This window comes from Anser brachyrhynchus, assembly GCF_964034855.1.
Source record: "Anser brachyrhynchus genome assembly, chromosome: 17".
Lineage (NCBI taxonomy): Eukaryota > Metazoa > Chordata > Aves > Anseriformes > Anatidae > Anser > Anser brachyrhynchus.
The window spans coordinates 1,021,441-1,033,101 of NC_137710.1; the positions used below are offsets into that span (position 1 = coordinate 1,021,441).

The following is an 11,661-nucleotide window of genomic DNA, read 5'->3' on the forward strand; positions in this document are numbered from 1 at the left end:
AGCGAAGCACAACGTGGACGCTTTCGCCTGCTGTCTTCGGGACTCTTCCGCCACAATCCGCTGTGCCGGCTGGCGGCAGCGCAGCAGCTGGGACGGTCTCGTTGCGTTCTGCTGCTCGAGCTGCGTCTGGGCACCGAGAGCTGCTGGAGCCCTGCGGGGGGGGAAGCTGGCTGCTGGCACTCGGCAAAGCGCTCCAGGCCCTTGACTGAGTGGTTGCGTTGGAGAGCCCACTTCAGAAAGTGGTCGTGCTCGAGTGTAACGAGACGAAGGGCGGCTGCGGCCCTGGCCGTGCTGCCGGGGCGCAGTGCTGCTGCTAACAGGGCCGGGGGGGCTCTCGCTGAGCTCCGCTGGCTTTTGGGCACAGGGACAGTAGGTGTTTGGGTGGCAGCACGGCATCCTCTGCCCCAGAGCTGCTCCTGGTGAAGCTGCCTGCTGCCCTTGGTGGGCCAGCGCAGGCACCTGTGAGGTTTTTTTTCCAAAATGCTGTTTTGTTTCTTTCTGGGAGGCTCGTGCAGGCTCTGGTGGCCCTATTGCTGAGCCTGGAGAGCGCTGAATTAGCACGGCAGTTCCCGTTGCCGACCGGGCCACGGCCTCTGCTGCCTTGGGGCAGGCGGTGCGCTGGAAGCGCAGGCTGGGGCCAGCTGCCCGGCTTTGCAGGGGGCGGCACGGCCCCAAGGGGCGCGATAAATGCGGGGAGGCGCGAAGCGGATGCCCCCCGGGGCGGTGGCAGCGGAGGCGGGGGGGGAGGCTGCGGGGCACGGAGGTGCCACAGGGCCTGGTTTGCCACACGGTGCCCTCGCCCTGCATCGCTCGCAAGCTCATCACCAGGCCCCTCACCTCCTCCCACCCCCAGCGCTCCTGTTATTTTCAGCACTTTTCCCCATCCCCGCCGACCGAGCTGCTGAGGCCTCGGGAGGCCGGGGCCGGCTCAGGAAAGGAGCCAGCTCCCGGCGTTCTGCTTTACCCTGGAGCAGTTACACCAGCAGGCAGAGCCCCGTCTGTTTTCAGCACAACGGTTTATTGATAATCTTTGCTTATCCACTGTATGAATGTTACCAAACTGTAAGACAGTTGCCAAGCCAGCCTGCTTCCTCAGAGTCTGTTTCCAAGTAATCAATGCATGTAGAAATCATGGTAGAAATCATGCACTTTCAGATATTCTGTAACAAGACAGGTGTAAAAAATATCTTGGATGTATTTGAAATCTCTGCCTTCCCTTGCAATCCGACCGCTGAGAAGTCTGTAAAGAAGTCGCTCTGGAGCTGGGCTGCGTCCCCCCCGGGAAGGGCAGGGGGTGGGGGAGTCACCCAGCCCCTCCCCAGCCAGGGGAGCAGCGCAGGGGCAGCGCAGGGGCCGTGGTGCCGAACGCCTCCCTGCCCTGGCGGGGGCTTCCCGGCCTCGACTTGTGGAAACCAAGGGCTGCCGATAACGCAAGGAGGGGATTTAGGCAATGGTAACACCTCTGGCAAGGTTAAAGAGCAGGGCTGGCCGTGCCCGGCGCTGGGTCTGCCCCCCGGGAGGTGCTGGGTGCCTGCTGCTGCCCGTCCGTCCGTCCGCACGGCACCGCACACGGGACAGGGGCAGGCTGAGCGCAGAGCTCCGCTGTTTGGCTGCTTCGCTGTTCTGGTGCGGGAGCGTTGTCCTTTTGATGGCCACGAGAAATTTTACACTATCACATTCAAACAAACACCCCGGTAACTCTACTTCTGAACACTGCAAAAACACGGTAGCAACATAACACGTAGAGGAGCGGTGCCGCGTCTAACCACAGAGGGAAGGAAATGCACCGTCGTGGTGGAAAAGGATCCCTGAAGCCAGTGATGGGAGGGAGGAGATGGGCGTTGATACACGTCGACATTTCCATTTACAAGAACCCGGAGGGGAGCCCCCAGCGCCGGGTGCCGTGAGCAGCCCCCCCGGGGCGGGCGGCCGCGTGCGGCGCTGGGGCTGCGGCGGTGCCACCAGCACGAAGCCGGGTCCCGGCTGCCCTCACCCCCACAGCGAGGCAGCGCCCTCAGCGTCCCGGGGCGAAGATGAAGTCGAGGGCTTGGCGCTCGGCGGCTGCCACGTTGGGGTGCCACAGATCCACCATGAAGACCACGCGGGGACCCTCCTCCGGGGGACCTGGGAGGGACGCAGCAGCGGGGTGAGGCGCGGGGTCGCTGTGCTCCTTGCCCTGCTCGGGTCGGAGCGAGCTGCGCCTGCCTGAGCACCGGGATGCCGGCCTCTGCCTCAGAACCAGGCAGCCCCACAGCATGAGACCCCCACAGCACGGGCAGCCGAGGCACTCGGCGAGGTCACTGCGCGCACCCCTGCCTCATGCACGCTGCAGCAGGCTCGGCCCTGCGCAACTCCAGCAAACACCACCCCAGCTGCTACCGGGAGCCTAGTGCCTCCAGCACCCGGGGTGGGGTGCTCTCGACAGGGCCCCAGCCCCGCTTTTTGCGATCACACAGCAACGTGTGGCACCTCAGGGCAGCGGGTATGGTGCCGAGTTTGCCGTTCAGCAGCAGCCGTCCTTGCAGCTGCGTCTCAGAGCGGTGCACGGAGCCGCTGCTGCGCTATTCTGGCCTTCCCCATCCCCACGGCGCTGCAATGAGCTGCATTTCCCCATTCCATAGCAGGGTTTATGTGGGAGCAACAGCTTTTGTTCTCCCACCCTCTTCACACGCTCTCCTGCAAAAAACAGCTCCGCGTGACGCTTTTATGCCATCGGCAACTAATGCCGGCTAATCCAGGAGAGCTGGAGCAGAACAGCCCCGCCGGTAACGGAGAGGGGCAGCAGAACCGGCCGGCCCCTGCTGTGCTCGCCACGGGAAGCACAAATTCACCCTGCCCGGTGTTGCGGCTACCGAAAGGTTTGGGCTGGCTCGAGCTCTGCAAACTGGGGGCAGGCTGGGGGAAAAGCCAGAGGAGCTGGGACCCGATGCAGAGAGGGGACAGGCACCAGGAGCTGCCGCGGAGCGCCTGGGGCACGACGGGTGGCAGAGCCAGCCCTGGGGGTCGGGGAGCGGGGTGCTGGGGGCCGGTGAACGGGGTGCAGGGGGCCATGAAGCTTTTCTCCCATCGATGGAGGAACAGGCCCCTCTGGCACACCAGGCGCCGAGCAGCTGCCTTGTGAGAGGGCTGGCTGCAGCTGGCAGCGCCGCTATGAGCCGGGGCGCGGGGCTGCCAGCGTCGGTGCCTGGGCAGCCCTGCAGCGCTCGGGGGCGAGGGAGCTTCTCTGTGCTCAGCACTGGGTGGGGAGAGGCTGGAGGGCCCCGAGGGGCTGGCGGGATCACTGCAGGACTGCGAGGCTGCAGGGTGAGGGCAGAGAGCACCCCGCGGAGGAGAGGACCCCGGGTCAGCTGGGCAAGGGGGACCGGGCAAGCGCCGACGTGTGAGCTCCGCGCTTACCTTCGTGGAAGGCGGTGTGCAGGAAGGAGTCGTCGAAGAGCAGGCAGCGCCCCTCCGCCCAGCACTGCGGCTCGCCCCCCACCACGAGCTCGCAGTTGCTGGGGGTCTTCAGACCTTCAGGCACAGAGGAGAGAAGAGAGGGGGGGGGTCAGGTGGCACTGCGCTCCCCGCGGCGAGGGAGCCCCTCAGGGAGCGGTCCTGAGATGGGAGCAGCGAGCACCACGCGAGCTCCGCGCTGCTGCCCCCGGGCAAAGTGGAGCCCAAGGGGTGCCGAGGGGCTGCTGCCCCCTGGGAACAGGAGCAGCAGGGCTCAGCGCAGGGCTCAAACAACGCCAGGGCACTGGGTTTGCAGGCTGAACTCCCAAACCGGTGCAGCTCGGCCCCTGCCCTCTCCCTCCTGCCCATCCTGTGCCCAGGGCTGCGGGGCACCCCCCTGCAGTGCCTTGCTGTACCCAAACCGAGCTCAGCGTCGTGGGCACCCTCTTTTGTACCCGGAACGGCTGCCAAGTCCCAGGAGCCCACAGGCATGAGCTGTATGTAGGAAGCCAGTTTCCTGGTGCATTTTTGTAGCTTCGGGACCAAAGGCAGAGCCTGCACGCTTATCTTCCTCCAGCACTGGTGTGATTACGCTGCCCACTGCAAGGCTGGAGGAGGAAAACGTTGCACTGGGACTTACGGAATGGGCTCAATGCACGGCTCTGCCCCTGCTCCCCATTTGACCTTGCACCATGCGTCACGGTTACCTCTTGCATTTGGGGCTGGAACTAGATGACCTCAAGGTCCCTTCCAACCCAAGGCATTCTACATTTCTAGGATCGTGTGCCTTGTCACTTGGTCACCCAGCCGAGATGCTGCTGCAGCAATGCCCCACCAGGCAGCTGCATGGACAGAAATTCAGGAGGGTTGCAAAACTCTCCTAAGAGAAGAGGCTCCATGAAGGCAAGATGCAGAAGGACAGCCCTAGGAATAAAATGGGTCTGTTCCTAAAGGACTAGCGCAAGTCGGGACAGTTTGGTGAGGGACGATCCCACCGCCCCGTGCGTCAGGAGTGCCACCCGTGGCACAGGGGGAGTGCTGGAGCTGGGGCAGCAACCTGCCCCGAGGTGCAGCCATGGTGGGGAAGGGGCAGCGCTCCCATGATTGTCAGGTGCCAGTGATGCTGCAAACGAGCAGGAAGGGGTTTCTACGCCAAATCCAAGCAAGCACAGCAGGGACTCCCAGCTGCCCAGGAGAGCTGGGAGCATAAAAGCTGCTCTGCTTTCCTAATGTACATTTCAAAGACGGCAAAACCCAAACCCATTTCCCTGCACAGTGGCCTCAGCTGGAGTCGCTCCAGCTGGAAGGGGCGAGCTGAGCAGCCAGGGGAGGCAGGAGGAGGCGGCAGCAGCGCGCAGCCTTTCCTTCTGGGCCAGCGCTCTGCAGGATGCGTCCCTTGGAGCAGCAGGACTGGGGCTGTGCCTGGCCCCAGGTGCTTGGCAGAGCAATGGGGGGGCTGGGGTAAAACCCGGGAAGATTCAGCTACACTGCCTGCTGTTCTGGCTACGCAGAGCAAGCTGACCTGGAAGGACTGGCTGTCTCAAAGGTGGCCATGGCCTGGGCACAGTGGAAGCCAGGACAGCAGCACCGAGGTGGGGACGTCACTGAGATGAGCAGCTGTCGGCACGCCCCGGGCACGGGGCTGTGTCCTGGCAGGAGGGCCAGCAGCAGGCAGCAGACGGAGCAGGACTTTGGGAAATGCAGGACAAGGGCATGGCCCACATCGCTCGTCTCCCCAAGGCATGCACGCTCCAGGTGGAGAGCTGGCCTCGGCTCTGCGCTGCTGTCACCTGCACCAGGCTGAGCCGTGCCTCGCTCTGCGCCCAGGAACCGCGCTCTGCCCCTTGCCTCCCCCAGGTGCTTCAGGGGCTGGCTCCCGACTCACCGACGGCTCCCCAGGGCAGGAGAGCTCGTCAGATAGCTCAGAAGACCAGCTCCCACTTGTAATTAAATGGCCAGTCGCAGCCGGCGTGTGTTTACCCAAGAGGAGTTGGCTGAACAATCGCGTTCGGTGTTTGCCAGCAGGGCCCGTGCGGTGCCTCCCCCGTCGCGATCTGCGCTGCTTCCAGCGCGGCAGAGTCCCAGCCATCTGTGCCGCGTGGGCTCCCCCCTTCCCGGGCACCCGCGGGGCGGGGAGCACCGTGCCGCCTGCCCAGCGCCTGCCCCCCCGGACGGGACCCCCAGAGACCCCCTCCCTGCCCTGGGACCAGCACCGAAGCAGCGCCTGGCCCAGCTCTTTGCTCACACCTCCCAGTGGCAATAACTGTGTCCCTCGCCCTAAAACCCGGGACATACAGGATGGACCCACACCGGGAGGCAGCTCGGTGGCCAGAGCAGTGCCCCAGGCTGCCCGGAGCGGGGGACGGCGAGGGACGTCCCGCAAGGACGCACGGCCCCCGCGGGGTGCTTACCTAGGTGGCAGCGGATGCGGATGTTGGTGGGTCCGTAGTGCTCCGCAATGACGGTGCCCGGGCTCAGCACGGAGATGCAAGCGTTCCCAAAGACATTGTTGCCAATGCAGGTGCGAAGGCTGCCGAGCAAGCGGTACGTCCGTGGGCATCTCCTGCAGTTCCTGGGCACGCACATGCCCTGGTTCACCAGGTAGAAGGTGAACCACTCCCCGCTGGGCGTGCTGTTCATTTTCCATCCTTGCGGGAGGCTGCAGTTTGAGAAAGCTTTGTAGAGGGTCTCAAACTCGCACAGGATGGTCTGGAAGTTGCGCTCCAGCAACTCCACGTCGTGCTTTTGAGCGTCCCGGGCGAAGTAGGGCATGGTCGGCAAGTCCGGCAGGAAGAAGACTTCTGGCTTCTGGATGGACGGCCGGCTGTTGAGGTAGCGGCCCTGCTCGCGGATGCCCTTGTGGATCCTGCCCATGCCGGACCAGGAGTAGCGCTTGGCATACTCCTGCAGGTTGTGGTAGAGTTTCTGGTTGAGCCCGTCGTGGTGCGTGCAGCGCACGCACTCGGGCGAGTGGCAGTAGACGTACCCGTTCTGCACGCCGTTGGCCTCGGCGCTCTGCATCAGGGCGTTGACGGTGGCGTAGGCACGGGGCTGCTCCCGCCCCACGTGGTAGCAGTACCACACGAACAGGACCAGCAGGCAGGCGACGGCGGCCAGGGCGGTGGCGTCGCAGTCGCGGAAGGACTGGATGCCCGTGGCGATGAAATCCCGGAGGCCGTCCAGGGACCAGCTCCAGTCCACCAGCCACTCCACAGACATGTTGGCGCAGCGGTTGGCGCGCAGGGGGGCCCGGCGGTCAGTCCTGGCAGTCCTCAGGGGCACCCACACCATGCAGGTCTGCCATGGGGGAGCGGAGCTGCGGCTGTCCCCAGCGCGCCCGGCACCTCCGCATGGGCAGCGGCCACCGGCAGCTCGCGGGGAGGCGGGCGGCCGGGCGGCCTGGGGGTGCCAGAGCCACGGTGTCAGCAGAGACGTGCCCAGAGGGTCCCCGCCTGCGCTCCTGGGCGGATCATCCTGAAATGCAGCACCGGGGAGGATCTGGGGAGACAAATCCGGAGGTGTTACGGGGCATTGGCTTCCCCTGGGGTCTCTGTGGGGGCTCAGCCTGGGGCTGTGGGGGGCACTGGCTCCTCATGGGGGGAGAGGGGATGATTGACAAGGAGCCCCGCTGTTTGCCCACGAGCCCAGTGCTGTCCCACACTGAGAAAAGCCTCTACCCGCTCCCAACAGCATCTGCCACAAGAACCGCAACGTCCACTGGAAGGTAAGTGGGGAGAGCCAGCCCCCCAGCTTCCACTGCCCCATCTCCTCCCCTGCTCTTTCCCCACACTTCTCTTCTGCTTTGCTGCCTTGTCACACCTGAAATCCGGCTGCTAAGGAGCCACATCTGGCTGAGCCAGGAGCAAAGCTCAGAACAGTCTCTTAGCAGCCCCACCTCGCAGCACATCGATTTATCTTCTGGATCTGAACGCTCTGAAATGACGCTCCCTCCAGAGACCAGGTGGTTGCCACCTGCACCCAGAGAGCCCAGCACCCACTGCGGGTTCCCACTGGTGCCCGCCTGGCATGGTAGGGACACGGCGATGACAGTGGCAGGTCTGGGGACGGTCGGTTTGATTCCACTGGCCGAAGCTTCCCAAGCCTGCGGGTCACAGGAGCTGAATGGCTCCCAGCACTGCCACCACGGCCCGGCTCACCTGGGCTAGTGTCAGCCCAGCCCGAAAAGCAGAGCCTGTCCTCCCTCCCCTGGGCAGGGGCAAATCCCCCACGCAGCCAGCGGCCGCTCGCTGCCCCTCACCGGGCAGAGCACCGTACCAGCTCCATCCTCACAGCACAGCCACTGAGCACCCGGCAGGGCCGTTCCTGCTGTCCGAGGCCCTCAGAGCTCCACGCCGGCAGCGCTGACCTCAGGCAGCTCTGCCCTGCCCCGCACCAAAGCTCTCGGGGAAGCAGCCGGGTGAGGCCATGCCCCTGCTCCTGGTAACCACGCGTGGCCCCCGCTCACCCCAAGCGCCACCCCTGGGCGCCTCTGAGCGGTGGGTAGAGGGGCAGGGAAGGCAGCGGCGAGAAACAGAAGGGAAACACAAACCAGGTCGGGGAGCACACCAAGGGCTACCCCCGACTATACCCCCCGAAGGAGAGCCCTGCAATTACCAGCCAGCCACTAGCTGCTGACCGGGACCGTCCATGGGCTGAGGCAGCTGGGCACGTGCGGGGGGTGCAGCCCACCCCGGGGCACAGGGAAGCAGAGCGAGGGCTGCAGGCTCTCAGCCGGTCCCCCCGCGCCAGCGCCGTGCCCCAACTGCACCTCCTGCACGTGGCAGCTGCTGCAGAGCCCGGCTGGAGGGCAGGGGCAGGCGGGAGCTGCAGGGCACCAGCTCCGCGTCCTCCGTCTCAGAGGAGAGAAACAAGGATGGCAGAGGTTACGGGGAGGGAGGGAGATGCTGTGGGAGCTTATCTGTCTCATCTGCAAGCACACCGACTGGAAGGAGTAGGCCGGCTTTATTAGCCAGGGAAGCTATCCAAGCCCTTCCCGGCCCTCCCTGCCAAGGTCCTGCAGCTCGTAAATGAACGTGCATTTCCCCACAGACCGAAGGGTGATGCACCTCAGCTGATGGAGCTTTGGCTGGGACCTGACCCTGCAGCGGCGGGCCCGGCGCAGGGCTGGGGACCAGGGCTTGAGGCAGCTTCATCCCACAGGCAGGACACGTGCACAGCTGAGCTCCTTCCACCCTGCTTCCTCGTGGCACGGTGCCCGTGTGCCCCGTCCCGGGTCCCGCCGTCCACGTGGCGTGTCGTAGCCGCCTGGAAATTTCAAGACAACTTTCCTCCCTCCCCAGCGGCTGGCATCCCGCCACACACGCCGGCTCCTCCAGCCCAGCCCTCGGCTCCCGAGTGCAGCCGCGGGGCCGGACGCGGGGGTGTCCCCCCCCGATGCTGGCACAGCCCCGGCGGCACCGGCTCAGCGGTGCCAGAACGTGCCCCAGGAAGGCAGGCAGAGCCCAGGAGCCATCTGTATTCACAGCAGCTCCCCTGCCCTGACACGGAGCCCAGCGGCAAGGCTCTCCTTCAGAAGCTGAAGCTGGTGGATGAAGTGAGAGCCTGGGGGGAGCGGGGTCCGACAGCCTGGGGGTCCCCAGCACGAGCACAGCTCTGCTGCTGCCCCAGGGCTGCGGCCAGCACCTCAGATGGGGAAAATCAAGGGGAAACCGTCAGGGCAGGAAAGGATCAAAGCCCCTGCACCCACCGGCACCCCACCCAGCTCCCCAGGGGCACGGGACCCGCTGGGAATTGGGGCCGAGCTTCCCTGGGGTGGCCTCAGGCCGAGCCTCGCCCCTGGCTCCTGTGGGCAGCTCCCCGGGGGCACCGCAGCCCCGGCCGGGACCCGCTCGGGGCTGCAGCCGCCGGGCTGAGACGGGGCTCGGGGAGACCCCCGAGGGCTGAGACCCCAGGAGCGGACCGGCTACCGCCAGCCCACGGTACCCCCGGGCCGGGGGGGCTCCGCTCACCGCCGTGCCGAAGTTGTGCAGGACGTGGGGGCAGCCCCGCGCCAGGCAGCTTACGGCAGGCGTTACATAAGGCGGCCGGCCCGGCACAGCACCGGGGGGGCAGCACCGGGGGGGGGCAGCACCGGGGGGGGGGCAGCACCGGGGGGGGGGCAGCACCGGGGGGGGGGCAGCACCGGGGGGGGGGGCAAGCACCGGGGGGGGGGCAAGCACCGGGGACACCGATCCCTCCCGGGGGGGCGGCTTCGGCCGGGCCAGGCGGGCCGTTCCCGGGGCTGCAGCCCGGCCCGGCCCGGCACCGGCGGCCGCAGCCTCGCCCCTCCCGACGGCCGTGCCCAACGGGGGCAGCCGCGGCGGCCGCTCCGCACCGGGTGGCACCGGGCGCTGAGCCCCTCGCACGTCCCCGGTGCGGCGGCCGGGCCGTGCCCCGCCGCCACATCCCCGGCGCGGCGGCAGCACCTGGCCCCGCGGCGCCGCCCGCCCGCCGCCGACCCCCGGCAGCCCCGGGCCGGGCCGGGCCGTGCCCCCCCGCCGCGGGCTCGGCCGCCGCACGCAGCCGGTGCCCCCCCCCCCGCGGCCGTGCCGCCCCCCGGCCCCCGCCCCGGGCCCGCAGCGCCCGGCCCCGCCCGCTCCGCCGCGCTGCGCTGGGATGCGGCGGTACCGACCTGCCGCCCGCTCCGCTCCCGCTCCGCTCCGCTCCGCGCCGCCGCCCCGGACCACAACTCCCAGCAGCCCGGGCAGGAGGGGCCCGCGCCGCCCCCGCCGGCACCGCGCCGGGCGGCAGCCTGCGGGCCCCGGGCCAAGGCACCGCCCGCCCGGCCCGCCCCTCGCCGCGGCCTCGGGGCGGCGCAGCGCGCCCCCGCGCCCCCGCAGCGCGCCCCCGCGGCCCCGCGCCCCCGCAGCGCGCCCCCGCGCCGCCGCCGGGCTGCGGCACCCGGGGATGGAGCGCGGCGGGGGGCACCCCGGGGTGCGGGGCGCGGCCCCCAGCGCTGCGGGCACCCCGGAGATGCGCCGGGGGGATGCAGGCACCCAGGGATGCGGCAGCCGGGGTGTGGGGGCTGCTGGCCCCGGGGGGTGCGGGCGGCCAGGGCGCGGGGAGCGCCGTCCGCAGGGATACGGGCACCCGGGGAGGCAGCACCCGGGCGGCAGGAGCTGCTGGTCCCCAAGGATGCTGGTGTGCGGGATGCAGGCGGTGCCGGCCCCCAGGACAAGGAGCACCCGGGGAGGCAAAGCCCGAGACTTTGCCCAGCCAGGGATCTGTGGCTGTGCTGCAGCACCTGGGATGGGGAGAGGCTGTCGGCTGGGGTGCTGGCTGCCGGGACGCAGGAGGTGCTGGCCCTGGGGCCGTGGGCACCTGGGATGCAGCACCTGGGATGCAGGTGCCTGGGGACGCAGGTCCCAGGGGTTTGAGAAGTCCAGAGGGGTGGCAGACACATGTGAGGCCCCCCGGGCTCGCAGCCGGTTCCTGCCCCCCATTTAGGAGGGTCCCTCGGTCGGTAAATGACGACCTGGCCGTTGGCATCTCCCAGTCCCGTCCTGGTGCCCCAAGGTGCCTCCTGCCCCCGCTGCGGGCCAGTGCCAGGCTGAGCCCCCTGGACCACGGCAGCTTCAGCGCCTGGCTGCGGGTGCAGGAGCTGTCCCCACAGGGCACATCCTTGTCTCCGGCTTGTTCGACCAGCCCCAGCAGGTCAGCACTGCCTTCTCTCCAAAAGCTCCCTTTCTAAACTGGTCTTGAATGCTTGCAGGCTTTAGCCCCGTGGAAAAGAAGAGACCGACTTTGCAGGTTGGCTGAAGAGGAAATAAAACTTCTGGCAATTTGGGGGGTCCCTTAATGACTCTTAAGTGCTGGGGGAGAAACGGTTTGTCTTCAGCCTTTCTGCTTCCTGCTTGCTTGCTCTTGTCCCCTCCAACCCACTTCCCATTCGCCCAAGCAGCGAGTGCAGGGACCGGAGCCCCAGGCGCGCAGCTCTGGCGTTCCCCCGGGGCAGGCAAGCTGCGGGCTGGGCTGATGCCAGGCGGAGTCCCGGCTCTCCTGGCAGCGCTGCCCTGCCCGCTGCCACGTGGAGCTGCCTCGGACACGTGGCCCCGCTCCAAGCAGGCACACGGCCATGGGGTGCTGGCTCCAGAGCAGCCTCGTGCCTCGCCGTGCTGGAGACCCAAGCTGCACCTCGTTTTCTGTCTCGCTACGTTTTTCCTCCTCTGTGTTCCTGCTGTTTCCCTGTGCTCTCACGAGCGCTTTCCCCATCCCCAGGTCCTCCCCTGC

The 11,661-nt window shown here is 67.5% G+C and overlaps 1 protein-coding gene across 1 annotated transcript; it reads right to left on the reverse strand.

The window, feature by feature from the left end:
- Positions 1 to 999: 999 nt before the first annotated feature.
- Positions 1,000 to 10,203, reverse strand: ASPHD2 (aspartate beta-hydroxylase domain containing 2). The gene is made up of 4 exons (XM_080559045.1): positions 10,064 to 10,203; positions 5,844 to 6,930; positions 3,397 to 3,510; positions 1,000 to 2,124 (listed from the first exon to the last, which is right to left on the reverse strand). The coding sequence occupies exons 2-4, from the start codon at positions 6,721 to 6,723 to the stop codon at positions 2,015 to 2,017; spliced, it is 1,104 nt and encodes a 367-aa protein (XP_080415171.1). The 5' UTR covers positions 6,724 to 6,930; positions 10,064 to 10,203; the 3' UTR covers positions 1,000 to 2,014.
- Between the last annotated feature and the right edge of the window lie 1,458 nt (positions 10,204 to 11,661).

Excerpts from the sequence above, each read along its gene's own strand:
- ASPHD2 (XM_080559045.1), bottom strand. The coding sequence starts at position 6,723 with ATGGTGTGGGTGCCCCTGAGGACTGCCAGGACTGACCGCCGGGCCCCC. Across the intron at positions 3,511-5,843 it reads CCGCATCCGCTGCCACCTAG|GTCTGAAGACCCCCAGCAAC; the intron begins GTAAGCACCCCG and ends CTGTGCCTGAAG. Across the intron at positions 2,125-3,396 it reads GCACACCGCCTTCCACGAAG|GTCCCCCGGAGGAGGGTCCC; the intron begins GTAAGCGCGGAG and ends CGTCCCTCCCAG.